At 50.9% G+C, this 27935-nt stretch overlaps 9 protein-coding genes across 10 annotated transcripts; 5 read left to right on the forward strand and 4 right to left on the reverse strand.

Moving 5' to 3' along the window:
• The first annotated feature begins 1126 nt into the window (after positions 1-1126).
• Positions 1127-3790, forward strand: PV06_04817 (uncharacterized protein). The gene has a single exon (XM_016405756.1). The coding sequence runs from the start codon at positions 1569-1571 to the stop codon at positions 2706-2708; it is 1140 nt and encodes a 379-aa protein (XP_016263962.1). The 5' UTR covers positions 1127-1568; the 3' UTR covers positions 2709-3790.
• Positions 2824-4092, reverse strand: PV06_04818 (uncharacterized protein; the record flags this gene model as incomplete). The annotated part of the gene is made up of 2 exons (XM_016405757.1): positions 2824-3669; positions 3769-4092. The coding sequence occupies 2 exons, from the start codon at positions 4090-4092 to the stop codon at positions 2824-2826; spliced, it is 1170 nt and encodes a 389-aa protein (XP_016263963.1).
• A 4205-nt stretch (positions 4093-8297) lies between these two features.
• PV06_04819 (uncharacterized protein) lies at positions 8298-9700 on the reverse strand. The gene is made up of 2 exons (XM_016405758.1): positions 9180-9700; positions 8298-9125 (listed from the first exon to the last, which is right to left on the reverse strand). Exons 1-2 carry the CDS (start codon positions 9435-9437, stop codon positions 8628-8630), a joined length of 756 nt encoding a protein of 251 aa, XP_016263964.1. The 5' UTR covers positions 9438-9700; the 3' UTR covers positions 8298-8627.
• Positions 9701-11177: 1477 nt separating this feature from the next.
• On the reverse strand, positions 11178-13846 carry PV06_04820 (uncharacterized protein). The gene is made up of 3 exons (XM_016405759.1): positions 13639-13846; positions 13422-13589; positions 11178-13375 (listed from the first exon to the last, which is right to left on the reverse strand). The coding sequence occupies exons 1-3, from the start codon at positions 13766-13768 to the stop codon at positions 11481-11483; spliced, it is 2193 nt and encodes a 730-aa protein (XP_016263965.1). The 5' UTR covers positions 13769-13846; the 3' UTR covers positions 11178-11480.
• A 160-nt stretch (positions 13847-14006) lies between these two features.
• PV06_04821 (uncharacterized protein) lies at positions 14007-17855 on the forward strand. Its single transcript, XM_016405760.1, has 2 exons — positions 14007-14253; positions 14304-17855. The coding sequence occupies exons 1-2, from the start codon at positions 14094-14096 to the stop codon at positions 17717-17719; spliced, it is 3576 nt and encodes a 1191-aa protein (XP_016263966.1). The 5' UTR covers positions 14007-14093; the 3' UTR covers positions 17720-17855.
• PV06_04822 (uncharacterized protein) lies at positions 17844-19451 on the reverse strand. The gene is made up of 2 exons (XM_016405761.1): positions 19372-19451; positions 17844-19314 (listed from the first exon to the last, which is right to left on the reverse strand). Exons 1-2 carry the CDS (start codon positions 19432-19434, stop codon positions 18277-18279), a joined length of 1101 nt encoding a protein of 366 aa, XP_016263967.1. The 5' UTR covers positions 19435-19451; the 3' UTR covers positions 17844-18276.
• Positions 19452-20296: 845 nt separating this feature from the next.
• PV06_04823 (uncharacterized protein) lies at positions 20297-21433 on the forward strand. Its single transcript, XM_016405762.1, has one exon. It carries the CDS (start codon positions 20518-20520, stop codon positions 21007-21009), a length of 492 nt encoding a protein of 163 aa, XP_016263968.1. The 5' UTR covers positions 20297-20517; the 3' UTR covers positions 21010-21433.
• Positions 21434-22007: 574 nt separating this feature from the next.
• On the forward strand, positions 22008-23967 carry PV06_04824 (the record flags this gene model as incomplete). 2 transcript variants are annotated; one of them, XM_016405764.1, is made up of 2 exons in its annotated part: positions 22008-22081; positions 22145-23808. In XM_016405764.1, the coding sequence occupies exon 2, from the start codon at positions 22576-22578 to the stop codon at positions 23806-23808; it is 1233 nt and encodes a 410-aa protein (XP_016263970.1). In that variant the 5' UTR covers positions 22008-22081; positions 22145-22575. The 2 variants fall into 2 exon arrangements, with proteins under 2 accessions (XP_016263970.1, XP_016263969.1); XM_016405763.1 differs by having other exon boundaries at positions 22067-23967.
• Positions 23968-24569: 602 nt separating this feature from the next.
• On the forward strand, positions 24570-27852 carry PV06_04825 (uncharacterized protein). Its single transcript, XM_016405765.1, has 3 exons — positions 24570-25319; positions 25415-26031; positions 26123-27852. Exons 1-3 carry the CDS (start codon positions 25037-25039, stop codon positions 26921-26923), a joined length of 1701 nt encoding a protein of 566 aa, XP_016263971.1. The 5' UTR covers positions 24570-25036; the 3' UTR covers positions 26924-27852.
• The last annotated feature ends 83 nt before the right edge of the window (positions 27853-27935 follow it).

Here is a 27935-nt window from a genome sequence, read left to right on the forward strand (position 1 = left end):
GGGTTACAGCCGATCTTCTCTGGGGCACATCAACGTCGCAGTTGAGTCTGCTGCATTGTCTGTGGTTCTCCAAGGCGGGAGTCAACCTGACTGTGCTGGGTAGTGTTAAGGATGGTGGGCAGGAACGGCTCATTGAAGGCGGAGCACAGAGCATAGCGAACGAGATACATCGAATATTGGGGAAGCTTGTGCATCTGGGTGAACCTGTTATTGGGGTCGACCAGCGCGAGGGCAAGACTGTGGCCGTCAAGACTTCCAAAGCTACATACCAGGCTCGACATGTCATCTTCGCGGTTCCACCACCGCTCGTGTTGAAGGTGGATTTCGAGCCACCTTTGCCGGTGCAGAAGACGCACTTGTTGCAACGTATGCCGATGGGCGCGACCTACAAGGTCATCCTCACATATCCCAAAGCATTCTGGCATGAGGAGGGGCTGAATGGAGAAATACTCAGCCTCGAGGGTTTCTTGGCTTATGGGCTTGATGTGTCGCCGGAGGATAGGAGCCGGGGTGTGTTCATGGCCTTCGTGGTGGGTGCCAAAGCCTACCGATTTGCAGAGATGGACGAGAAGACTCAGAAGGCAACGATACTGAAAGAGTTTGTCGAGTGTTTTGGAGAAGACGCAGCCATGCCAAAGCACATGACTGTGCATACTATGATGGATGAGCAGTGGTCGAGCGGTTGTCCAGTGGCGGGCATGCCTCCTGGTGCTCTGACGACACTGGGGACGTGGCTACGTAAGCCTATCGGTCGGGTCCATTGGGCAGGGACAGAACTTGCGACAGTGTGGAGTGGGTATATGGAAGGGGCGGTGAGATCTGGTCAACGAGCAGCACAAGAAGTTCTCGAGGCAATGAAACTAGGTGGTTTAGATGAATAGTGCATATGAATAGTGCCGGGCGAGGGTTTATTTTGTTTTGCCTTGACTCGGATACCAGCGTGGGACGTACACAACTTAAAAGCAGCGTGTGTCCCAATTCCAGTTAAAGATCCCGGTCCTTATAAGCGTCGACGCTGCCCTAGATGGAAGGTTTATCGGTGGTGGTGCGGGTGAGCCCGATCTAGATCTACAAGCCTAAAGGCACTCAGCGCTTGGATCATCTTCCCTCATTGCTTCCTCCTTGCGAGTTGTTGTCGCAAGCAAAGGAGGGTGCGAGTTCCTCCCCTCCATACATCCGCACTTCGAGGAAACCGACACAATTCAGAACGACGGTACCTCCGGGAGATCCCTGCATGAAATGTCAGGACTCTCTGCTCGTATGGGCAACTCGTAGCGCGAGCGAGACCCCCCTCCCCATCGTACTTCATGCAAGGAGAGGTGAAACCAGAAACCATATATTGACCTCCACGACCCGGCACCAACACACACCACAGTTCCTCAGCCTGACACCGTCCGTCCAACCTCTCCCCTCCTTCTTGTCGCTCGCTTTCTCACTCTTACTCTCGCTTGTCTGGTCCTTTGGCCCACGCGTGCACAGCGTGCACCTTTCCCATAAACAACCGTCCATCGCACACTGTATATCCCCACGGAGTACCAGCGCGGTAAAAATCGACAACGAAACATAAGATGCCCAACAAAAAAAGCAAGGCGAATGCTGTCGGCGGCCAAGTCAAGAATGGCGGCAACAGAGGGGGCGGCGACCCGATCCTCGATCTCGACGCTCTTATTGCGAACGGAGGAGGAACAACTTCTTTTGGTGGTACCGGTATCTCCGTAACACCTTTGGCGGAACCTGTGGTGAATGGAATGACATCATCAACAACAGCAGCGCATACCTGTACTCATGAACGTACACCGACGCTGACGACGACGGAAAGCGAGTCGGCAGCAGCCCGAGCCAAGGCCTTATTCATGTCTTCCCTCGGCCCCGGATCGGAAGCCTTCTCCTCGCACAGAATCGCCGATCCCCGAGATACGGTTGGGACGACTATGCGGGCACCTGGGGCGCCAGTCGCGGGAGTACCGGGAGTATCAGCATTACCAGCAGCAGGAGGAGGCCACCTGCAAAACAAGAGTACCAGCAAGGACAAGGGCACAGACAAGGCTTCTGTGGCTTCGTCGTCATCATCATCCTATAACCGACAACATCATAATATCCATTGCGACGGTTTTGATGACTTGAGGCGTGATTTTCTAGGTGATTGGATAGATGGGAAACCTTTGGACAAGTATATCGAAGCTGCCAAGTTGAAACCTACCCTCACGAAACCTCCTTCTCAATTGGATCGGGATTCAACTACCACTCAAACAGTCACCATCACAAAATCCGGTACGTCTACTGTTTGTACAAAACCACAACAGTCACAATTACAGATACAGACACGGACACAGAACGAAGCGCAAGGAGGATCAAGCTCGAGAGGTGTAAAGCAACAGAGAGAGACAGAAGAAGTCAAATCCACAACTCCAAAACAGTGGAAAAGGTCGTTTGTAAACCATGACAATTTCTTGAGTGAGTGTCAAGTGATGGCTTTCGTGAGCGGCGATGTCCAAAGCAAAAACCAAATCCAGGCGGCTCTCACAAAGGTCCTGATGCGAAAACTGCCGAATCCAGACCTACAGATCTTGTGGGCCATCATGTACGGCGGTGAAGATGCCCCGTGGCCCGGCTCGCTTTCTCCCGTCATCCCGGGAGTCACCACTACCGCCACCGCCACCGCTGTTACGACTACGGATACACATCTTTCCCAAGCAGACGAAGGATGAGGCATGAAGCATGACCATTGATTTTCTGACAAGGCGAAAAAGGAAAGCCAGCTATACGAATAATAATCCAATTGCGGCCCGCTCACAGCTATACATACTCGACTACAACAGTGGGTTATGAACGATTCAAAAGGTCATCATCAGGGACTTCGTCGCGTAACGATAACCATGCCACCATCAACAGTCCCAGCACTAGTTCCAACCACGATCCTGAGTGGCCTCCACATCTTATGGCAACGTTCTTCTCGCGGATATACGTAATGTTTTGCGCCGTATTGACAATGTCCCTGCTCGCATGTCCTGTCTGTGCGATTTGTCGGAGTTGATCGCCGAACGTGGCGAGAATATTCGTACTTCGCCCCGCGGGACAGAAAACAACCTCAAACCCTCCACCTTGTGGAATGATGAAGGTACTGGTCTGATCATCGTACGCATAGCTGTACGCATCTGGACAGACCCTTTTGGCTTGTGTCGAATAATCGCTTGGTGAACATGTGGCGGGAGTATTGTGGCTTCCTGTGCAGCAGTATTGATCTTTATTCCATTTAGCACATGCGCTGAGACAAGGGTTGAAAATTGGTCGTTGGATGTTGTCGTCTGGATATGGATATACTCCATCACCGGGCTTCTGGGGCGGGTTCAATTGCAACGGCCATGGACACCAACTTTGGATGAATGACGGCGTGACTGTCTGATCTAGCGGTAGTGGGAATGTCGAGTTTGACCCAAAATCGGCATTACCGGCAGGGGCTCCCACGGGTGCGAGCAGAGACGAAGTTCCAATGCATACTGGGTTGGTCAAATTGGGAGGAATGTCCTCCAGCGTTGAATTGCCACTCTGCGAAAGCAGTGAGATGATGCCAACGGGGAGGTTGTACCCGTCGACCAGAGAGATGTCGTAAAAGGTTTGGTACGTGTCGGAGGAATAGGTGAATTCAGCAAGTGTCGCTGGTGCTTGGCCCTAGATATTATTATACCTGATTAGCACGACGGACACATAACATGCTGTGTTACTTTTGAACTTTGCAAACGAAGGTACCAAAAAGAGAGAGAGACTTACTGCTCCAGGGCATTGCAAAAAGCTCCCACAATCTCCCGTCGTGCAAGCCACGCCCCCACTGCCACTGGATGGACCAGACCCCGAACCCGGAAAGCTACAGTTCGTCCGACCCCAGACTCTGCCCCTCCAATCGCCGCTCACTGTTTGAGGATTCGTATCTCCGGGTTGTAGGACGAATCCAGAGCTCGCCGGACCCCTCCCATTCTGGGTGAGGATGGCCGGCCAAATAGGCTCGTTGCAATTGTTGGTGACACGAAGGGGGAGGTTGATGTCTCGCGGGTGTACTTGGAGTGACGCCTCGGCCGGTACCAGGGCTGAAGACATGATGAACAACAATGTATGGATTTTCGGACGACGTCGATTGGAATTGTTGAATGTTGCGTGTCTCGTGGTACAAGTCGTCGAGGTTTGGAAATTTGAGGGTCTATGCCTTTCGTCAACCCGTTCCTGGAAGTGTGCGACTTTGGCCATCTTGCTGGAAGATTTCGGAGGGATGCTCCCTTGGGAAGGTATATACCCTGGTTCAGAGGCCCAGTTCAAATCGAGCGCCTGTTACTTGTAGGGGGGGCTGTACTGATTGTCAACCCGTCGGCCGGTTAGACTTGGATCGAGAGGCCAGTGACCCCTCCCCCCCTCCCCCGGTCAAACTGGGCGCCTGCTTATCGTATACGCTCGTACCCGTGTGTAATGATCTGGATGTGGTTGTCGTGTGGGTGACTCGGCTGCGTCGCGCGCGCGCGCGCGTGTGTGTGTATTTCGTACACAGTCGGTAGTCAGGTCAGGGTTGTCGATGGGAATCAATAAGGATAATCTCGGGTTGAAATAGAATTTGGGACGAAAGCAAAGATTCGAAAGAGAAAGAAAAAAAGACTTTTTGGGCAGATTGTTTGATGTTGAAGAGCCCGCGCGTGAGGTTTCTGAAATAAGAGCCTCCAGAACCCCCCAAAAATATTGTCGAGGCGTTGTTGTAACTTTTTTTGGTGCAAGGAAACGTGATGAGTCGAGGAGGTATGTTGGCAAAAAGAAGGCGCGAATCAATCAATCAATCGATCGAGGACCAGTAAGTATTATCGGTCGGGGGTTAGTTTTTGTGTGTTGCCTGAAACAGAGTACATTTGTATACGCTTCAGGATCGTCCCTATTCGACCCGACAAACACAGGGTACGAACGAGTTGCAAAGGATCTTCTGGTGATGATGAATATTGTTGGTCAGTGGAATTTTCGGAGCATTTATGTCTGGAGTAGGTAAATATGTCTGGTCTGGAGGTTTTGTCGTCGCGGGATCTTGTACTAGTTGTATACTGGTCGTGCCAACCCCCTCCCGGCGGACGGTGGTGGTTTATTTCATACCAGTAGGGAACAGGTCGACGAGGTCATTTATTTATTATTATTATTATTAGTAGTATTATTATTCCCTGCTACTTGAACAAAAAACCCCATCTTTTTCAAGCCTTCCTTTTTCTGATCCATATGCACACCTGCCATGGTTGTCAGACGATGTACTCGTACTCGTACTCCTCCAGGGTGCGTTGTCCTTGATTTCCAGGTTTGTCTCGTTAACGCGCAAGCAAATGGTATGATGTCATCCAGACCACGATCTAGTCCGTATCTGGTAGGAACGATCGACAAAAGAAGGGACCGGCACGGATCATTGTGGCGCCGGACCGCGCGGTGTGTGTCACCGCTGGCTTGCCGTCGAGATGTTCAGCATCAAAACCTCACAAGTGGCAACTGCAAAGCAACGAACAATCATGCAACAAACGACAAATTGTTGGCTTTACATGTTTCATTGATTCTTCCAATGCCAATGGAGAATGTAAATAATCATCATACTCCTCCCACCGATGAAGCCTTCCTAAATCATCCCTTTGATGTACTTGTAAAATATCTCTCCATTTCAAGTATACCCATCCAATCCTCCAATGTGAACCTGGCCTCCCAGCCGATATCCCATCAACGACGTTCGTCCCTATCCTATCACTATCCTATACCACTATCCCCGCGTTCTGCAGAATCATTTATACCCTAAAAAGTATATTGTTGTAGACATCCCAAATGAAGGTTGACAGATTTGCTTGAGAAGCAAGTATTGTACGCTGCTTGGCAAGAGAAAGAGATGTCAAGTATTTGTCGTCTCATATTCATCGATATGCTGCTTGAGATTGATTCGATGATGACGACGATGACGCAGATCTTGTCTTTGTAAGTTGTCGTCTGTATTTGCAGTGACATCGTCATGGTATTTGTTAAAGTTGGCGATGTCGAGTGGTTAGGTCCTCCAATGATTGATTTGTCTGACGTGCCGCAGAGATTGATCCCAGTTTAGTTGAAGAAGTATTGTTGATTACCAGGAACAAATTCAAAGTACCCAGGCATGGGTTTGGCATAGACCTGATGTATGCCAGGGGAGAACACAGGCTGTGGTGGTGGCAGTTGTTGTTCAGGCATTGGATTGGCATAGATCAGGGGTGCGCCAGGGGAGAAAAAAACAGGCTGTGGTAGCGGCGGCGGCGGCGGCGGTTGTTGTTGTTGCTGTTGTCCGACAGGTTGGTATATGCCTTCGGTAGGCGAAGGACACTCCCGCCAATCCTGAGCACAAGCAATGCTCGGTACTGCTGCGTACAGCTGCCCCTGTCCCACCATCTGTGGGGTTGCCTGCGGTGATCGAGGCCAGAACAAGTGCAGAATCCTCATGAGCGTATAGATCATGTGGGTGTGACCCTGATCTGCGTTTCCCTGCCAGGCCAAGTTCTCTGCAACTTGATATCGGCTATCGATAGCCGTGTTGAGCTCGAAAAGAATGTCCTCAGGCATCGGGGTACCTTTGTGGACAAGCTTATCAGCCAGTTTGAAATGCGAACTCACAGATGTAGTTCTCCATTCGGACATTGGCACGCCGGAAGCGACCCTGATCCAACGGAGAACACGATCCGTGGCTGGCTTATACGCAGCATGAAGCTTGCTAATCTCTGGACAGAAGTCTTCCATTTGTTTTGAGCAATAGAGGTGATGGGATATGAGGGACAGGATATTGAAAAGGTGTCGTGTATGATTGATTGCTGTTGCTAACGCTCGTATCTGAGAAGGCTGTATGATATTGTTTGGCTAGATCAAAGTCTTGCGATTCAATAGCATATCAACCGTTCAGATGTGAGAAGTTTCTGTCCTTGGAGGAAAGACCTCTCCTCGGGGGAGCAGGAGCGACACTTATCACTGCTGAACAACATAGTCTATCCATCGAGTTCGCTGTATAGACTTTTTCCAATGTGAAGAGGTATTTGGTTAGGAAAGCGGTTTCAGACAGTCACGGCCAATGAGCTAGTCCATGGAGGTGTCCACGGGCAGGTGAGGCATCCATATCGCAACTTCCACAGCTCCACAGTGCGAGACAGCAGCAAGCACACTCTCCACGGTCGTCGCGCTGTTTTCAACGTCTAGAGATCCCCCAATGAGACCACTCTCCATGCTGGTCCACTCGCACTGCGTCTGCTCTCTCTTTGCGTGTTCAACGAAGACCAGGTGTGCATTGTTTGACCGGACTGGCCCACACTAAGCAGATTCCCATGGTACACCTGTACAGGAAGCTTTTCCCAGGGAGTGAGTCCAGTCATAGTGGATTGGCAGTGACCGGTCCACTTTGAAGCAATATCGTTCAGCTGTGGAGGCAGATTTCAAGGGAGATTCTCATAGGAACCAGAGATACACCCTTCGCACAGAGCATTGCGGAAGAAAACTGGAAGGCTGGAGGGACATATATATATATATATATATATATAAAATTTTGTTACACAACGGAGCATGAGATGCTGAGAAAGCAGGTAGGACGCCAGCTCTGAGAAGAGTATCGACTAAGCCCCTGTCGAGCGAGAGATCTATGCCGAGCCTACTGAATCGCAGTAAATGCTCGAGGGGACGTTGGCCAGACTCACACTGACGTGTTTTTTGAAGTCGAGGGACTGAGGCCAAGGGTTCTCTGCCCGCCTTGTTCCTAACTTACCTGACCTACGAACATATAGACCCAGCTCGCAAACTATAACAGGTCTGAGAACGACACAGGTCCATTTTGCGTTGTTTGACAGTCCTGGTTTTCAACGACTGATTGGTTTGAGATCGTCGGATTGAGCTTAAATGGAAGACAATTGAGATATACGGTTCTCGCATTGAAGAAAGACTAAAAATGCTTGAGTTGCTCGGCTCCTGGTGAACCACTCTATCATGTTCATTCATTGTGGAACTCCGGGGGAAAATTGTGCCGTCCCAAACCCCGGACCAAAGGTTCTCATCGAACGGAGTGAGACATTATGGAGACATGAACCATTGGGTGAAGAGCGACTGACGATTCCAATTGAAGTCATGTCGTGGAAGTATAGTAATCGTCTAGAAAAAGTTACAGTGGAGAGGATCTGAAGTCCGAAGTGAAGCAGTGGAACTTACTCCGTACAGACGTTTAAGATTTCCGATTGGGCGCCCTGATGGATAAGATCCTGACGGGATGACTAAGTATGAATACGAACCCCAGAAAAAAGAGGCATTGACTGTCTCAGATTGTTCGACAGAACGTTAAGGAGTATTATTAGGCAGAAGGTGAATATCAAGCTACCAGAGCCTCTGGGAATGAAATTTGGTGATGACTGTCATCATTTCTGAAAAGTGTCGTCGTTGAGAAGAAGAAAGAAATCGTCTGCGCCTACAGAGTATGTACTACCATGATATCCATTACTTGAGATCGTATATCGGGTCGATCAAGACTCTAATGGCAGCCTGGAAAATCTTTTGTCAAAACACCACCATCCACATGAACACAAAACGCCTCAAGAAAACGAAAGAAGGAAACAAGAATCGATGTTTTATTCCAACCTTCACGAATAGAACCAATACAGTGCGGAATAGTCGACACTGAATGCTGAATCCTGCCCTTGGCATGTTGCTGGGGGGTTGCCTCCAGCTGTGCTTAGTCGGTAGACGGCCTTGATCTCGCTGACCGTATCTGCTCGAGATGTGAGATACAGCCAGGCCACTGCACCATTGCCTTGACCATTGGGCCCCACGACCGAGTTCGTTGGAGCCTCGGACGAATTGACTTTCTGAGTAAAGACCCTCCCAAAGTCTGGCGACTCGGGCGCGTCAAAGGCGAAGACAGGTGTGGTCGTGTTGGCAAAGTAGTGGTGGGTCGTCAGGACCAAGTTTGATGGCTCTAGGTCGCCAGTGGGATCTGCGGGCAATGGATATTGCAGAGCCAGATTGGGCATGATGGGCAACAGGTCAGGCCAGTCGGAGGCGACACAGGACACATTGTAGAAGCGGGCGACAGCTCCAACCGCAGCTGGAGTGGCGGTCGCGTTGGCACAGGTATAGTTCTATCGAGTAGGTCAATCAGAAAGTATCTTGTCGGCAAGCACGGGCACACTCACCTGTACACCTCTTCCCAGAGCCACATGCTGAAGAGTGAGACCAGACGGGGTCGGTAACGGAGTGGGTGCCACAGGCATTGCAGCCTTTGCGAGGTCGCATGTGGGTGAAGCGGCGCCTGATTTGGCTTGCTGGATGTAGCTGAAGACGACATCCATATATCCCGCCAGTGTCGGGGTCCACTCGAAAGTCCCCTTCGGAGGAGCCGGTGAGGCCAGTACTGAGGCTGCCAGGCAGGCAATGGTGAATAGGTACTTCATCCTGAGGAAAGATTGACAGCGGCGACGACGATTACAAAATAGAGATTAGACGACTTCTCGAAGGTCTGACCTGCAGATCGATCTGACGGCAATGGAAACGCGGTAGGAAGATAATGAAAGTCCAAAGGAAAATGAAATGCCTCGCCGACTCTTCGGAGCAAGGAGACAGTATATGAGGAACAAAAGGGAAGAAAGTGACCTTGTGGCAGACCAGCCGCCGGATTATATGGCCATGATGGCCCATGGTAATGAGGACTGCCATGCCGGACTGGGATAGGATGGTTGTCATCTCGTCAGAGAGGATTGCAGAGCCCATGTTTCTATCTTCGGCCACCCAGCATTCGTGATTGGCCCGTTAGCTAGCGAAGGGTGGAGGCTGGTTCGGGCGTGCATGAAGGGCAGCACGAGGCGGCAAGGGGAGATTTGCCGTCGGCTCTGATGATCGACCAGGGTTTGGCGGTGGTGGTACAGAATTAGAAGGACGCGTATTGGCGCTGGCGGCAACGGGCCTTGGAACTCGCCTGGTTAGAGGCATCAGGCCAACCACTCGTGGCTCTGCATTGCCCTGGTCGTCGACCACACTGCAGGTGGCATGTTAGCGGCATCGACGGGGCCTTCTCTTCCTCCCCTATCGCTTCTCTCTGGCTGTTTCATAGCCGCCCTCCCAACCGCCCTCCGACCACCCAGCGTCGAGGAACCTTGCAGCCTCTGCATCCGACCACTGCATGACGCGCATACAACAAAGCAGCCCGGCTGTTAGAGAAGTCGGTCGTCTGATGGGGCAAGAAGGGTTCAGAGAAGGTTCACCATCTTTTGTCGGTTTCAGAAATCTCGCCAAGGGAGAACCAATCGACCCTCCCTTCGACCTCGACAGTCTAGGCCGCTACAAAGGTCGACGAGCAGTTTCGACCGCAGCTTGACCACCTTGACAGCGCTTACAAAGCCCATCAGGCAGCTCATCAATTACAAGGCATATCCGCAGTCCCAAAAAAGAAGCAATGGCGCCGGGATGGCCTGGTGTCTCCTCTGGGTCCTAGGATAACTTGGAGACAAAATATGAGTGTCTGGCGCAACTGAGGCCACTTCCGGGTCGGACGTTGTTGCTATAGCCCACGCCGGCGAACCTTGTGCAGTGACAATACACCACCAGTGGGAGTGAGACAGTGACACTGTGCTTACGTACGGGGTACCTATGTACATACATGGGTACGGAGTAGGTGCCTACGAACCCCATAGCTTAGCTCAATATGGGAAGCGGAAGCCTTCAGGCCTTCCATCATCCCCGAGGCTTCCATAATGGTGAGTGCGAAATTTGCGAACTGGGCACGGAGTAAGATCACCACCGAACCCAGAACAACTTTGAGTCGGCCTTGAACATGGTTATGCGCAGCTCTTCAATGGCAGCATGACAAAGGAGCACGCGCCACGTTGCGAATTGTCCCCTCACAATAGAGAGGGCATCGCCTACAACTGCCTGCATCCTTTTTGGCCCTACAGTCAGCCCGCCGGCGGTATGGATTTAGGATGACCGCAAAATGCCCTGCAGAAGGAGGCGATGTCGGTCTTCATCATCGACTTCCCTTGTCAGCCTTTTGCCTTGAATCTGAAACAGCCGCTTCCCATGGTGAACAGGAGTAATTTTTTTAGCCTGTTGTCTATTAACACGGAGTCTGACTGCCCCGTATACATGCATATACACTTGCACATACATATTTCCAAAGTTGCGAAGCACTCATGAAAAGGACCATCGCCGTCGTCTTGGAAAAGGAGCCAAAGATATTCTATTCCCATTCGGTGAATGGTGCGACGGCGCGCAGAATCCTCCGTCCGTCTAAGCAACATGGCTTCTCTGCCAACGAGTTGGGCGGCGAGCACATATCTTCCCCGATACATAGCGTAGACCCTTTCCCTTGCGCAAACCCACGGGTTAACGTTAAGCAGAGACTAGAGGCAGGATGAAACAGACAAGAAAGGTGAACTGGCATGGAATCAGGTACTTTGCATATCGCAAAAGCGACAAGACCAAGGTACCCTGAATGAGGATCAACCGAATTCCTCCTGATGCCATTCGACTGCATTCGAATCCGGAGCTCGGAGAGCAGCGCCACCAGCTGCTACCGCGGCTTCTCCGAGGTGAACAGCAGTGCGGTCAACATCGGCTGCGCCCATCCAATATAGCATCAAGAAAACCAAGAGATGGAGTGCCATGCAGTACGCGGCAAAGAGGTTGCGCGAAGTCCTGGTGGCAAGGACGATCCTGGTCAAAGAGAAGATGACCCGCTCAGGAAGGCTCATGCGTTTATAGGCACGTGCGGCCTCCCGACCTCGGAAGGCGGCAAAGGGTGAGATATTGGCCTCGTACTGCGACTTCCATCGATTTGAAGTGCTATCGTCCGATATCTGTACGGACATATGACCCGGCGATCCCCCATATGAAGCAGAGGAGGTGGCGGTAGGCCCACGGCTATACGCCGACACGTATCTGGACTTTTCGTACAGATTGAGGTTGTCCTTCTGGAGCGATGCGACCTCTTGGCGCAATGAAGTGACTGTCGCGTATGTGTTGGAGAGCTCTTCTTCGAGCTGCTGATTCTTTTGCTTGAACCTGTCTCGTTGAGCTTGAATCATTGGCAAGATACCCGAGCCTCCTCCAACAGGTTCGCCTGCTCGCAAGGATTCGAGAGTATTTCCCCGAGGTTGCATCTCATAGCCCGAAATAATGGACGAGGTGGGTGATGCTCTTCCACGTCGTAGAGAACTGGTTGGATGCCGTGACACATAAGTACCAGCCACCGACATACCGGAAGATGGAAGTGCATTCGCTGCTTCCTCCTGTATTCTTAACAGATCATTTTCCAGGGTTGAAGAGAGCTTTTGAGACTTCTCTAGCTCTGCATTCGTTCGAGAGAGTTCTTCTTGATGTTCCTCGAGTTGACGTTGTAAATCTTGGTGCGATACTCGAAGCAAGGTTAGCTCATTGCTTAATTTCTTGTTACGTGCTAGAAGCAATTGTTCAAGAGATTGTTTGTTGCCAGCTTCGGCCCATCCATTCGTGGGTCCATCATCAGCATTGTCATCGTCCTCGACTGACAACTCAAGAGATCGTAGGGTATCGAGCTCGCGCTTCAGGTCGTCGTAATCCGACCATTTGTTGATCTTGGTCCGTAGTTCTTCGTTCTCACCTGATAGTTGTGATCTTTGTCGCTCTGCTTGACGGAGTTTATCTTCCCATGTCCGCTTCTCGGTTTCTTTCTCAAACCGAGCGGATTCAATCTTCCTCAGGAGGGAGGAGTTCTCGGATTGAAGTCGTAGGTACGTCGGATCTTCTTCGATCTCATGTCTTGCTGCATCCTGCGATGCCCGTGCAAGATCTAGGCGCAATTGTTCATTCCTGGCTTCGACTTCGGCCAAACGGGCACTGGTCTTCTCGAGTTCTGAATGCACCATTTCCAACTCTGCGGATGCAGCCTTAGACGAAACACTCTCAGCTGTGCCGTCTTGTAGTCTCTGCGAAACCTCGTAGTTCGCCTTCAACTCCTTCAATAGCCTGTCCTGGTTCTCGACCTTCTCTTCCAGAGCTTGTTCTCTCGAAGTCCAGTTATTCTGCTTCTCTTCCAGGACTTTCTCCCATTTCTGTTCAATTTCTTGTACGCGGCTTCCCGATCCCGCTTCTGCCTCTCGCCTGGAATTGCTCTCATCTTGCAATTTCTTTTCCGTCTCCTCTAATTGTGCACTCAGCTTATTCACCCTGGCCAACAGTTGCTGGTTCTCGGTTGCAAGTCTAGGGACGGTATCCTCGGACGCAACAAGGGAGTCAACAGATGCTTCGAGTAGAGGAAATGGATCAGGCGCTTCGGATAGAGGCTGGTATAGTTGGAGAAAGGCAGACGAAGATGCCTTGCCATGACCAGTTATCAGATCGATGAAGGACTGGTAAGCTACAGGGCGTCAGTAACGACCATGGAGCAAAGGGTGGCAACCAACACTTCAGCAAAGCTTTGTACTCTGTCAACTTTGCAGCGTCTTCTAGCTTTCTGAAATCCTTCGTTTTCTGAGCCAATTCTTTACGTTCAAGCAAAGCGTCTCTTTGCTGTGACACTATTTCGGAGGCGGTAGAGTCCAGCTGTGGCATCAACGACGAGAGATCGATGTCTAAAACGATTAGTATCTCCAAGGACTTCTGAGGAGATACAACACATACTGCGCCATGCAGCTATGGCCCGCTGAAATTTGTTGTCGCCCTGCGTTGAGGGAGTGTCTTCAGCACCATTATCGCTGGCTGCATTGTTCCCATGGGGGACGCTGGCCTCTGAAAGGGCCAGAGCATCCATTGCTCCTCAAGTATAGACAGCCAGGGCTATCATAATAGCAACGTGCTGGAAACAATTGTTCATAACCGAATCTCAGACTTTATTACACGTACGGAGTACTTAGTACTCCGTCCCTAGAACCCCATGAACGCGTCAACAGGAAAGATGGCCGGAATTACGCTGCCTTATGTAATCCTCCGCATTGTGCCCTTGAGCGCAGTCGATGAATGATTCTTGACTTCTAAACAACTGCTATACAGCCACGCTCAAGTGAGCTAGACCTTCTAGCATTCAGGAGGGACTGAGCCATACCAGCAACATGAACTAAAGTTGTTGTGCTTTCGGAATGGAGCCCCCAGAGAAATATGAAACCCGACCTCCAAAACGAAGGCGTCTATCTCCTCCAGAATCTGGCCCATATGTCCTTCGCAAGGTACTGGAAAATATTCCTCTGACTACAGAAGATGGCAATGACCAGGTTTCCATAACCTGTGTGGAATACTGGAGTAGGTACGTTGTCAATGTGATCCTGCAACGGTGGCTCACCATGCTCCAGGCAACAGTTTGTACATTGGGACATCTGCAGCGGAGGTCCTTCATCTAGTGTCTATACCGCCAGATAACGAGAATGACGATGTATCTCCCACCTTCATCCTTGCCTCCCGATTACAGCCTAGAGGGCATGCAGTGTCCGCAGGCTCGACCAATGCACCCGGTGTCCAGCAAATCCTTGTTCTCCCGGGCCCGCTGAAGGCTTGCGTCCTGTGCAATGGTGTTGTGTCCTTCTACTCCTTACCAGAATTCACTCCAGCATTCCCAAACAGAGAGCCAACAGGCGTACAGTGGATTGGTGGGATAGACGAGAATGAAGGTAGAGATAACCCTGAGGGACCGGTGGTCATGATTGCAACGGCGAAACGGATCCTGCTTGTGCGTGTAGGCGAGAGGCTCAGAGCTATCAAGAATAATATCGAATATCCACGTTGCTTGAGATCGAGTAGGAGGGAGACCATTGCATGTGTTGCGGACGATGAGAGTTATGCTTTGGTGGAGGTAGAACATCAGCAGAAGATACCATTGTTTCCCATATCTTCGCTCCCACCAGCCGATGATGAGGCTCCCGGCGACGCCGGTAGGCCTCCGTCTGAAGTCAGCAGTCACGGCAGGAGCACAAGTATGGGAACTCTGATCGGGTCAGACAGTAGGAAGCGTGATACTTCTCAGGATTCTCGACTGAAGCCTCCAGATCCTAGCGTTACTGGTTCCGGAAGAGCACCCTCCCCAGGTGCAACGATGGACGACTCAGGCGGCGGGCAAGAAGAGAATGAACGCTCGAAAAGTAGACCTCGAGCATCAACCGAAGTGCTTCCAGGCAAGCCAACCACTAGTGCACTACAGGCTCGGACTCGCCTCAAACCGCACATACTTTCACCATTTCCAGCAGAATTCATGTTGACCACTGGAACAGGAGAGGCTGAGCCTGGTGTTGGTATGTTCGTCAACTTGGATGGTGATGTGGTTCGTGGAACGATTGAATTCGAGACCTACCCAGAAGATTTGCTTGTCGACAATTTCTGGGTGCCTGAGAAAGATGGGCCTCCTATGTCTGAGGAGGAACATAAGATTATCGTCGCCCTCTTACGACCGACTGAGCTGCACCCAGAGCGACGGCTGGAAATACAGAAAATAGAAAACGCGGCTGAAATAACTCATCCACGAACGGTGGTAGCTCTCCCCCCCGCCGTGATCGAGTCTGCACAAGCTGGTTTGCACCATCTCCTAAGCACTCAACATTACTCTTTCAAGAATGCTGGTGAGCTTTTGCAGCTTGTCCCATTTTCTATAACAGGGCCAGGACGCCTTTCCCCCGGCTTGAGCACGGACAGTGATCCCAGAACTCAATCAGCTGTCGAACAGCTTGAGCAAGAACGGGCGCTCTTCGACAGCCACTCTACCAACACTCCCGCAGAGCCGTCTTTGGAATTGATCAACAGACGTGCAGCGGAAGAAGCCAAGCTTGCTCGTCGATTCAGCCAAGCATTTACTAGAAATGTCGTTTGGCATGATCGGGACTTGTATATGATCCTACAAAATCCCCTAATTGCTCAACTTGAGCATCGATTGATGCAATACTTGAGTGACGATAGTTTGGCAAAAGTCAAGCCAAGCCAGGTGTTTGGCTTCCTAGCCACTATTCATGGTCGCGAGCCCAAAGATGAAACTGAATTTCTGACCTTGAACTATATCAGACAAAAAGCTAGCCTAATACTGCTTCTGCACCTACAAACTCAGCTTTCGACTGAATCTGGACTGGAGGATACTTATAGAGCGGTGGAGAACACGCTACACGACGGCGGCCTGGATCCGCGAATCGTCTTACTCCTGGCGCCTCCTCTAGCATCTGAGGTGCTTTACGGTCCAGAAGGTATCTGGATCTATCAGGGCATGGCGGAACTCCTCGACAACTTCCAAACACCAATCTTGGGGTTCGAGGATACACCTACGGACTTTTGGATGATGATGCGGCATTTTCTTATGCTATGGCAAGAAAAGCGAGGATATGGAAGCATAACGGATGAGAAATACGTCTTCGATTCCGTTGATGCCGCCCTGCTTCATGTGTTGCTATACCTTGATCAAGCACTACCACCAAACAGTCCGGCCCAAAAGTCAGTTAAAGCCAACCTCAACAATGTCGTTGATCACTGGAAGGGCGACTTTGACCGAGCAATTCTACTCCTAGAAAGGTACGATCGACTATTTGTTCTTAGCCGTCTGTACCAGTGTAGGAAACAGGCGCGTGATGTCCTAGGCACGTGGAGACGGATCATCGAAGGAGAAAAAGATGTCGATTACAGCTCGAACACGACACCTGTACAGGCTCAACTGCGACGGTACCTGATCCTCATTCGAGATGCCAGCCTAGTTCAAGAGTACGCCATATGGCTCGCCCAACGTAATCCTCCTATGGCAGTACAGATTTTCACCGACGACACCGCCAAGGTCAAATTCAACCCTCAACAGGTCGTCCCCCTCCTGAAAGAGCATGCACCTGGGGCTGTCCAGGAATATCTCGAACACCTGGTATTTGGCAAGGGTCTCGACAAATACGCAGACGATCTCATTGGATACTATCTCGACTCGGTGCTGACCGTTCTCGAGAAATCAGAAGCCGCAAGGGCGTCATTGGCGGAGAGTTACTCGTCATACCGTGCCCTCGAGTCCCCGAAGCCAACATACCTCGACTTCATCAACCAAAACGCACCAAACGAACCGTGGTGGCAATCCCGCCTGCGCCTGCTCCAGCTGCTCGGTAACGGCGCTTACGCGACGACGACGACGACGACCTCGGGTGCAGGCAAAGATCTGACTTATTCGGTCCCCATGGTCTTGAAGCGCATGGCGCCGTTTTCGGAGTTCCTCGTGTCGGAATCCATCATCCTCGATGCACGCCAGGGTCGACATAAGCAAGCCCTGAAACTCCTCACGCATGGGCTTGGTGATTTCGACACGGCGATACGATATTGCTATTTCGGTGGCCCAGCGCCGGCTCACGCCGTCACAATCGACATCAGCGCCCTGCCCCCACGCGACGTCCAGGTCGAGCTGTTCAATTTCTTGTTCCACGAGTTCCTCGCCATTGCCGATCCGGAGGACTGTCTCGAGCGCACGAGTCATCTGCTCGGCAAGTTTGCGACCTTCTTCGACCCTTTGGCTATATTGGTCGACGTCCCCGATACGTGGGGCGTGGATGCCCTCGCAGAGTTCCTCGTTCGCAGTTTCCGCGCGGCGACAACGGAGCGGAACCAGGCTGTCATCATGAAGGCATTGAGTGCGGCGCAGAACCTGCAGAAGCAAGCCGAGTTCATTGACGTGTGTGAGAAGATGGGTGCCAAATTCGAGCGTGAAGTTTCCGGAAACCGTGGCAGGGATGACGAGGGTGCAATGGATATCGAAATTGATGGCGCATGAGTCGACATTTGAATGGCATTCCCAGATCCTCGATGTGAACCAAAGCGTTTGGACTAGTATGTAGCTTAGGTAGGCGGGAGAGCAGCTAGATATCTACCCTACGTTAGGTATATATTCAAATTGTGGCAAGATTACTATAGTATTAGACATTATCTGCATCTCCATGTGGACCAGCACATTGAAACACGCTCGCCATGTTGTAAAACGGGTGTGCCTGAATTGTGCCCTTGAAATCTTCTGTACACAACACAAAAAAAAACAGACATGACAAGACCCTACTGAGACGCCGGGTTGGTGATTTCAGATCAACTCTGTCCATGGCTTTACAAAGTCGCTTCGCTCGCTTGCTGTGTTCTTACGCCCGCGTCTAGAAAGTTGAGCGGACAGAACAAAATGGTGACGAAAGAAGACAAAGCACAAAAGAAAAAGATCAACAAAAAAAAGGTCTATGAGAAGGAAATCCCCTGAATGAACGTAGTAGTGGGATGCTGGTCGTCACATCGTCTCGTCTTTTTTCCCCACGAAATTGGGCCGTGTCGGTGTGTGGTGGTGTGGTGTCAACAACACCTTCCTCCTCCTCTAGAAGGAGGTCTCCGGAATACGTCCTCCCACTCGCCGAGATTGGTGAGGATGCCGTTTCGTCCGCCGGCGCCCCGTCTCCGCCGTCTTCGTAGAGTGCTGCCGTCGTCTCCCGCCACGCCGGACCGTACGCTCGCGTCTCCGTCCCAACCGCCACCGTCGCCGTACTGGATACCGCTGGCCGGGTCGTCGGGGTCGATCTCGCCGAGCTCGATCTTGGTCAAGATCATGCGCGCCAGGCGGTTGAACAGCTCGTCGACGTTCTCGCCCGTCAACGCGCTGACTTCCATGGTGACGGGGATCCGCACTTGGCTGGCCCAGCGGGCCGCCAGGTCCGACGGCACCTCTCTACCTTCTGTCGACGTCGTGGCCGTCCATTTACTCGAGGTGTGAAGGAGGAGCGAGTCCGCGCGAGACCGTGTCGTGCCGCTAGGTGTGCCGCCGCCGGGCGTGCCGCCGGACTCGTAGGGGAAATAGGATTGCCGACTCGAGGCGCTAGAGGCGGAGGGTGTTTGTTGATCTTGTTGGTGTTGTTGTTGTTGTTGCCCGGCCGCTCCAACCAGCTGCGTCGACGATGCCGCAGCGCCGTTCATGGGCTGTGGTTGTGTGCGCGAAGCGTCTGCCAGGTCGGACTTGTTTGCCGCGAGTATCACGGTCAATTGCGGACTCGCCAGGGCGCGGGCGTCGCTGAGGAACGTCGGTAGGGCGTTGAAACTGGCGAGACTGGCCACGTCGTAGACCAGGATCGCACCCGCGGCGCCGCGATAGTACGAACGGCTCACGCTGCGGAAGCGCTCGGTCCCGGCGGTGTCCCACAGCTGGAGCTTGATGCGTCTTCTGTTGTTGGGCGCCGTGCCGCACTTTACAATCTTGGAGGAGAACTCGACGCCGATGGTCTGCGAGGAGAGGACGCGCCATTCGCTCTTGACGAAACGGTGAAGGAGGCAGGATTTCCCGGTGCCAGAAGGGCCGAGCAGGACGATTTTGGCAAGGTAATCGTACATGCTACCCAACTCCTAATAATTTGTTAGAACATGGTTCGTCGGCGTGGGAGAAATAGAGATGCCGTTTACCTGATTCTGATCGGGTATCGAACTCATGTCCGACGCTGCGGACGGTCGACGCGGGCGAGCCATAATGGCGGTGGTGCGTTATTGGACCGTCGTCGACGTCGGGTTGAGGTCGCCGCTGCTGGTCTTTGTCGTCGTCGTCGTCGTTCCATGCAGGAGATGGAAAACAAAACGAGGAATAATAGCGATCGACTAAAGATCGTCTTGTCGTCCTGCCCAATGCGGGATGCCAAACCAGATGAGACTGTGCTTAGGTAATGAGCGGGCGGAATTACTTTGCACCGAAGGAGAGGAACAGGAGGTTGTTCCAGTCGTCCTAGCCTTGCTGAGGGGCTGTGTAATGAATATTCATATTCCTATATTATGTTCAAGGCTAGGTAGGGAAATTATAGGACGAGATAGGAGTTCCCAGGCCAGTGAGCCATCGATGCAGACTTGGTAAAACGAACGCCCATACTCGTACTCATACTGGTACTCGTTCTGTTGGGTATCTCCCTCGGATGCAACTCCTCCCAGGCATGTGAATCCTTTGCTCAAAAGTTACCTAGGCTCGTACCCATTGATCAAGAACCGTAGCCCCCCTGCGGAATTACGTAGGTGGGTTGAGGTCGGGCAATTGTCATCATTATCGCCTGGAAGTGGTCACTGATGGCTGTCGCTAGCGGGGTCTTTGCCGTCTCGCCGGGATGGTTTAGTCCCTGGATCTGCGACATTGGCAGATCTGACAGTCCAATGGTGAAGCCAACCTCCTGAACAGGGCATCATGGTGGCTTTTGCGGACAAATCGACAACGAGGGATCAACAGCGTCGTAGGCGAACTTGATGTAGAGATCTCCAGGCGGGGGTGTGAGTTGTGTGTGTGTGAGAGAGCACACACCAAAGTCTTGTTCATGGCAAAAGGCATAATGCTACGCGTCCAGAGTTCTTATTCCAACCATTTTTCCTTTCACCTGTGTTACAAACCTGTGAGAGATTAAGTCCTTTTGTTCCCATGGCGCTCTCTGTTATTGAAAAATAAAATCTCCGCTGCAGTCCAAATATTAATGTGTGATCCCTTGGGAATGGTGCCCTTTTGAGACATCACAAACCCTGATCGAGGGAATTTCTGTTCCCAAAGATATCCATCCACTCTCCCAACTTTTTCACACCATGCCTTCGAGAAATCAAGTGGCCAACGGCCTTCCAACATCCAGAACACCTTCTCCGCCAGATTCTGTCAGCAGCACCTCTTCCTCCTCTTCAAGCACATACTTCTCTGCAAGTTCGGGTCACTCACCTCCAGCCTCACCATCGGTGCCAAAGTCAACGCATACACTGTATAGCTTACAAGCGTCTCGCCCACGGTGGACATCACGTTCTCAGACTGTTCTGGGAGCAATTGACGAAAATGGCGGCATAGTTTACCCTGACACACCGTCCTCTGTCGCTAAGGAGACCAGCCCTATCGCTCGTTTGCACGCATACACTTCGGCACCCAACAGGAAGAAGGCTACAATTGCTTCCACCTCAAGTCCACCACCAAACGAGTTCGATGTGGTTCTCGGCCCTAACGGCGAAAAGTTCGCTGACTTACGAATGAATCGAAAGCTCGACGTCGAAAAAAGCCGAGGAATGCTCAAGCGTTTGATGTGCTTTCGATGACCCCTTCTATAACCCTTCGTTCATGGCGTTTCAATTTTGGCTCCAAATGTTGAGGGTCAGCATATCAGCGGTATCGCCCTTGAATTCAATCATTCCTGGTTCAGAACTCCACGAGGGGTGTATGGAGGTGATGAAATGATAACATGAGGATCCATGATGATGAAAAATGGAAAAAGGTACAAAAGCAAGTTTCTGAGTATGGGAATCAACAGCACCTTGACCTCAGTATGAGATAAACCAGTCATAGGGAGTGACAAATGGTTGAAGGAGTAAGACGGATCTGGTAGTGCTAGTGTTTTGTACACATCGATTCTGCTCAAGTTTTAGACTAATAATGCAGCAATGCCCTGAGAATCGAATGCGTTTGATGTATACATGGACAGCAAGTGTGAAAGTCTTTCTTCCAGCATGTGTATGTGTTCTCTACCAACATTGCTATAGCAGGTATCCGAACAGCTCTTGTAAAGCACCGGTTCGGAAAAGGACTTTTCCAAACAATATATGGCCCTAACTACAATTAACCACCTACTTACGGAGTATAGGAACTCATATCCGCAGCCGGTAGTAGTATGATAGCCGAGGTGAACAATCGTTCTTGGCTGCGCCCTTCTCCAACTTGAATAATCCATCTCGACTTTCCACCATACAAAGGACAACATCGTTCTGCCGATATACCCGACTCTATGCAAAAGCATTCCAAGAGCTCTTGTGATTTGATGGCTCTCTGCGGCTGCTTCCCCTTTCGATCGAATTATGTTGGTCTCCTCAAGCTGACCGCCAGTCACATCTGCTCAACGACACAGAGATTCCCGGACCCTGGCTACAGTTGCGTATGGATCCTATGATGGAACCCCCTCCACTATGGACATTTTTTGGTCCATGAAATATATATGGTAGGAGTCAAAGAGATGTTGTCCTTGAAATCCGTCCTGTTGAAGTTGCTTGTTCCTTGCTCTTTCCTCCTACTGCTCAATCTTTGTCTCGCATCGCTTGATTATGGGCCATGACGCTCGTAACGGTTCAAGGCTATCAATCCACAGCGTTTCGTCATGTAGCCCGCAGACTCAAACAGGTACATTTTCCCCGAGGATGAGCGAGGTGAGTTTTGAGCCGAGTACTTACACCACTCTGGCAGACCATCATTTGCAGCAACAACCCAGCGAACACTTGCAACGCTCCGATAACACCTTGACCGAACAGCCTCCGATAATCGAGCCTTCTGTCGACAGAGTAAATTTGAGTTCCAGAGATCCGAAAAAGATAATATCATTCAGTTCTAGTGACCCAGAAAGTCCATACAACTGGAGCAAGAAGAAGAAGGCCCTCGTTTTCATTGCGGGAATCATCACGGTAATCAATAGCACGCTGAGCTCGTCTCTACCCAGCAATGCGATCGACTTCATCGCTCGAGACTTTGGCGTGACCAGTCAATTGCAACTTCCTCTACCAATCTCTTGTTTCCTGGCCGGCTATGTCGTGGGACCAACAGTGTGCGGTCCACTTTCTGAACACGTTGGTCGAAAACCCGTCTTCTTTAGTTTCTTTCTCTTCGCTACTATTTTCAGCATGGCTTGTGCCGTAGCTCCCAACTGGCCAGCTCTGTTGATTTTCCGATTTCTGTGCGGAGTAGGGTCGTCTGGGCCGATTTCGGTTGTGGGAGGATTATATGCTGATATATACAATGATCCCCGGCAGCGAGGAGTGGCAATGGCTTGGTACATGGTTGCGACAACATTTGGGCCGGTTCTCGCACCAATGATATCGGGTTTTATCAGTGAGAACACCACGTGGCGGTGGACCTTTGCCGTTGGCACATTGTTCGCCGTGGCCACGATCCCGCTGGTTTACATCATGCCGGAGAGCTATACACCGGTGTTGCTAAGTCGGAGGGCCAAAAAACTTCGCAAGGAAACGGGCGATCCGGAGATTATCGCACCTACTGACCTTCAGAAAAAGACCTTTCGGCACGTCCTCACGGTGGTCATGACAAGACCGTACAGAATGCTTTTCCGTGAGGTAATTGTCATGTGCACCTGTGCCTACCTCGCTCTGGTATACGGTATATTTTATATCTACTTCGAAGCCTACCCGATGATCTTCCAAGGCCCTGATTCGATATACAAATGGTCTTATGGCCTAGCGGGGCTTGCCTTTTTGCCGATTGGTTTTGGGAGCATTTTTGCAGCGCCTATCTTTCTGTGGTGGGATTCCTACCTAGCGAAAGCGCAGAAACGCAAAGAGAAATGGGCAGAGAAAGAAGAGTACCGACGACTTCCGCTGGCCTGTCTTGGTGGTCCGCTGTACGTGGTGTCGATTTTCTGGCTTGGTTGGAGCGCAAAGCCTGGGGTTTTTTGGCTTGCACCTGTTGCCTCGGGCGTCATATTCGGCATGGCGTTCTTACTCATCTTCATGGCAATGTTGAACTATTTGACTGATGCCTATGAGATATTTGCTGCAAGCGCTCAAGGTATTGCAAGCACTTGTCGCAGCTCTCTGGGAGTTTTGCTTCCACTTGCAGGACATAAAATGATGTCGAGACTCGGCATCGCATGGGCGTGCAGTGTATTGGGATTCTTGAGCATGGGAATGTGTTTGATACCCTTTGCTTTCATCTGGTTCGGCGACAAGATCCGAGACAATAGCAAGTTTTGCAAAGAATTGAAAGAGCTCAAAGCACGAGCTGCGGCTGAAGAAGACGAGAAAGAAAGCAGCCAGATGAGCCTCGCAGCAACGGCTCACGGGATGATGAACGATGACGAATGCCAGAAGACCACGGAGAAAGTGTATAGCAAGGTATGACATCTGTGGTTGCTTGCTGTCAAGAGTCAGCGGCTCTGGAACACGTATGGAAGTGAGGCGGCGACTACTTCATCCGACATAGCGCGGTGTTATCGGGGTTGAGATAGCCGATATGCAGCCACTGTTTCATCTTTTTCTCGACGCCGCCGTTGATAGAGGATGAATATTGTTACCCACATTATTGCGCATTTCGCAGAAGAAAATGCCTAGTAGTCTGCCTGAGCCAGTCAAGCAATGGCTTGGCCTAGGCTTGTATACCGTCTTGCGGATTTGTAGACGCGTTCTGGCAGCGAGTAGTGACCGCCATCTGACCTGCTAGCAGTCACAGGCTTACAGTAGTTTGTTGCCGCGTGTACATTGACAAGGGACCATGCGGCGGTTGGTCTTGGCTGTGTGGTGGCATGAGTTGATGAGTGGCTTGGGTGGCTCTTTTGTCTGGAAAACGGCGCTTAGAGGGTCAGGCAAAGTGGCATCAATATGCGCAAGATACCTTCTACGAGTAATAGGTCCTGTCAGGGAGAGCAAGAAAAAGATAAGCGGAGGAATCGGGGGCGAGCGATGGTGGAGTCGGATTCATTCTTTCGCTATCACTTACGGCACTGTTCAACAGGGTCTACTGTAGAAGAGAGTAGACACGGTAGGCAAGGCAGGTAGTTACGAGTTACACCTACTCGTACAGATACGAACGGAGTAACGGAGTACCAGTCGACATCTACCTTATCCAACCCCGGTAGCTGGCTTGCTCTGGGCGAACGCGCCGACACCTATCACCGTCTTTGTCATTCCGAACATCCCCCCCTTGAGCACATTTCACCGTTCAAAACACAACCTCTGCTTATTTGGCAGCTTATTGGCAGAAATTGAGCACGTTTCGCAGCGCAAGTTCTTGGCTTTCCCCCCCCCAGCATAGAGCAAGAAACCTGAAATGCATACGGGAGTACAAAGGTGTGCATTAGAAGCCGCAAGATGGTTCGGGGAGGCGTCGTAATAACACTGACTTATTACGACGCCCCCCCGATCGAACCAAAACGTGCCTACAGCCTCGATCGATGAAATCTAAGGGACAGGATACTGTGGCCACCACTATCATAGACGACTATACTTGTCCTATCTACCTACTTTACCTACCTCGGATGACATATGACAGCCTACAGGGTCCGGGTAGTAACTTGGAAAAATAGATAGCGCGCGCCCAAAAAACTCACCCCATACTACCTAGGTCAAAAACATGAAGCAGTCTACGACGACGCCATCTTTCAAAAGGACAGGGACGTTGGGGGTTTTCTCCTCCGTACTTCAACTGCAAATGCCGCCGGATGTGGATGTGGATGTCAATGTGTGCTACAGCAATTCATGGCCGTCGGAATTCTCTTCGACTTTCACTTCATCAACCTTTGATTCAACCTCAGTTTGGGACAAAGTGTTTTTTCAAAAAGCCGCCAGCATGCAGAATTTCAGGCCCAGCAGGTCTCAAGAGTCCTCGGCTTGGGAAGACTCGCGATCGTCTTCAGGTGAGTATTTGTGAGGTTCATGTGACGATGACAGTATCCCCCCTAAACAGATCAAACAATTCAACGTGACTGACCAACCTTTTGGGTTTTCTCAGGTCTACCTCAAAGGACACCTTCGAATGCGTCAAACGTGAGCAACACGAGGCAACGCAGACCGAGTACAAATAGACACCGGGGCCACCACCATCACCATCATGCCCTGTGGGTTGGCAACATCCCTTCCAACACGACCGTCATGAGTCTGCGGGATTACTTTGCTGAAGCGGCCCCGACGGAACTGCTGACCATCTCTTACAACCCGGACGCCAAGTATGCCTTTGTCAACTTCAGCACCGAAGCTGCGAGGATCGCCGCCATCGGGAAAGCCGCCAGCCAATTTTTCGAGGGGAGGCGGTTGGACTGTCGCATCCGTCGGGACAATTCTTCAAGATCGACCAAGGTCAGTTATGGCCTCAACAACAACAACAGCGGCAGTAGCGGTCCAGACCAGATCAGCAGCAACAAACTTTCCATCTCGCCCGAAAGACCTCAGAGTATGTGGAATAAGGTGGAAGAGTTGAAGCAGCACCCGGAATCCGGTTCGTCCCAACGTGGTAGGGACAAGTACTTTATCTTGAAGAGTTACTCTCTGGAAGCGTTGTATCAGAGCTTGGCCACGAATGTCTGGCACATACCCAAAAGACACGTCGAGAGGTTGAATCATGCATTCCAGGTAAGACCTTCCTCTGGTATGCTGCGCCCGTTTCTGTGCCGGTGTCATTGTCAGTCTCGGCCATACTAACCATGACGATTCCAACTTCCAGACCGGCAGTAAAGTATATTTCCTGTTCTCCGTCAATGGGTCGGGTGAATTTTTTGGCTACGCTTCCATGACTTCTGAGATTCGACAACAAAATAACGAAATATTCCCAATTGACGCTCGACCGTCCAGCGATCCTTTCATTGAAAACTCCTCGATTCATCTGAGGTCATACGGTGTGGGTGCGGCCGACGTAAGACCTGGGTCCAGACATCGAACATTGTCGACCACATCGTCAGACGCATCATACGGGTCGATACATTATGAACCAGAGAGGAGGAGAATCATATGGGAAGCGTCGCATTATCACGTATTGTCGGAACAGCAACAACAACAACAACAACAACAACAAATCACTACACCTGATGACTTTTCACCCGATACCATGACTCCGGTGACACCTTCGGAATCGTCGTCAGCGAGGAGTTTTCGGGATTTCCCGACGGGTGGTGCGATTTTCGAGGTTGGTTCGCCTTCTTCTTCGCGGCCGTCGACGGCAGCAGCGGCGTCGCAGCAGCAGCAGCAGCAGCAACAGCAGCAAGTGTACCCCGCTGGTTCGGAGTTGCAACATATCAGCGAACCGTGTCAGATCAGATGGCATTCGACTGTCAATCTACCGTTCGAGGAAGTTCGTGGGTTGAGGAACCCTTGGAATGAGAACAAAGAGGTTCATGTGGCTAGGAACGTGACGGCGGTTGAACCGGATGCCGGTGAGATGTTGTTGGTGAGGTGGAGGAGGAAAGATGAGGCACGTCGGTTCCAACATTCTCAAGATGCCATATCCAAAGCTTGGCCCGCTAGGTAGTCGATGTTGTTGTGTTTTCTACCTAGGTAGGGACACGGGGGGGGGATTGATCTTGATCTGAAGTTGACTGGAGCTGCTGGTATGGCATGGCAAGGCATGGCATGGCGAGGCAAAGCAAAGCAAATCATGGTAACATGTGTATCTTAACATCAGGTGGCTGAAGGAACTTGTGGTGGTGGTGGTGGTGGTCGGAATGACACATGCATATCTAGGCGAGGAGTACAATAAGTTCGTATTGTATTTCGTATGCCCAGAATGAAAGCATGGCATGGCATGACTAGTAGATTAATGAAGGTCTTGGGTCTGAAAGGCCGGTTGAGTTCAGTCAAATGCAAAGTAGTTTTTGCAAGTAACTCGTCCGGAGTAAAGAAAAAATGGGGGGGGTTTGTTTGGTCGTGGAGAAGAGTTATTTGTGCGTTGAGAATTGACGTGGTTTCCCCCCTCTCCCCCCATCCAAACCATCCAAACCACTCATTTGTACAAAACTACTAATTGATACAGTTATCTGTAATACGGAGTATAATATCGAGGATCCAATAATAACAGAATAAACACTGCGTAAAGAAAGGGGTGAGAGGTTTGTGCGTTGGATGATGCCTTGAAAATTTACACAAGTAAGTACTGTACAGTAGTAATACTGCAAGTAAATAGTATTACAGTACCCCCCCGCACAACACTTCCAAAAGGTATTATTTGTCAATGGGGGAGTGTGTGTGTGTGTTTGGTGATGTAGATCAAAATCGAGGGGCAAATGAAAAAGAAAGATCGGGTACCAGTACTTGTACCCGTACTGTACATACTGGATTTACTGCCTTGATGGTATGAAGGTGGGCTTGGAGGAAGAGGGGAGTGGCTTGGAGCCAAGTAGAATTACGCAGAAACCACTCAAAAACAAAAACAAAAAACGCACAAAGAGCTCATTACTGTATTTGTACAGTACTTGACAGAAAGAGGGGGGAGATCATTAATTAGCTACTGTAAGTATCCATACAGTACATACCATTTTAACGCA

This window comes from Exophiala oligosperma (genome assembly GCF_000835515.1).
Source record: "Exophiala oligosperma strain CBS 72588 unplaced genomic scaffold supercont1.4, whole genome shotgun sequence".
Taxonomy (NCBI): domain Eukaryota; kingdom Fungi; phylum Ascomycota; class Eurotiomycetes; order Chaetothyriales; family Herpotrichiellaceae; genus Exophiala; species Exophiala oligosperma.

Coding starts and splice junctions, on each gene's coding strand:
- PV06_04820 (XM_016405759.1), bottom strand. CDS start 13,768: ATGGATGCTCTGGCCCTTTCAGAGGCCAGCGTCCCCCATGGGAACAAT. Junction 13,590..13,638: donor GGCCATAGCTGCATGGCGCA/GTATGTGTTGTA, acceptor TAATCGTTTTAG/ACATCGATCTCTCGTCGTTG. Junction 13,376..13,421: donor GTACAAAGCTTTGCTGAAGT/GTTGGTTGCCAC, acceptor GACGCCCTGTAG/CTTACCAGTCCTTCATCGAT.
- PV06_04817 (XM_016405756.1), top strand. CDS start 1,569: ATGCCCAACAAAAAAAGCAAGGCGAATGCTGTCGGCGGCCAAGTCAAG.
- PV06_04823 (XM_016405762.1), top strand. CDS start 20,518: ATGCCTTCGAGAAATCAAGTGGCCAACGGCCTTCCAACATCCAGAACA.
- PV06_04822 (XM_016405761.1), bottom strand. CDS start 19,434: ATGGCTCGCCCGCGTCGACCGTCCGCAGCGTCGGACATGAGTTCGATA. Junction 19,315..19,371: donor CGATACCCGATCAGAATCAG/GTAAACGGCATC, acceptor ACAAATTATTAG/GAGTTGGGTAGCATGTACGA.
- PV06_04825 (XM_016405765.1), top strand. CDS start 25,037: ATGAAGCAGTCTACGACGACGCCATCTTTCAAAAGGACAGGGACGTTG. Junction 25,320..25,414: donor AGACTCGCGATCGTCTTCAG/GTGAGTATTTGT, acceptor GGGTTTTCTCAG/GTCTACCTCAAAGGACACCT. Junction 26,032..26,122: donor GGTTGAATCATGCATTCCAG/GTAAGACCTTCC, acceptor TCCAACTTCCAG/ACCGGCAGTAAAGTATATTT.
- PV06_04821 (XM_016405760.1), top strand. CDS start 14,094: ATGGAGCCCCCAGAGAAATATGAAACCCGACCTCCAAAACGAAGGCGT. Junction 14,254..14,303: donor AACCTGTGTGGAATACTGGA/GTAGGTACGTTG, acceptor ACCATGCTCCAG/GCAACAGTTTGTACATTGGG.
- PV06_04819 (XM_016405758.1), bottom strand. CDS start 9,437: ATGAAGTACCTATTCACCATTGCCTGCCTGGCAGCCTCAGTACTGGCC. Junction 9,126..9,179: donor CTCTGGGAAGAGGTGTACAG/GTGAGTGTGCCC, acceptor CCTACTCGATAG/AACTATACCTGTGCCAACGC.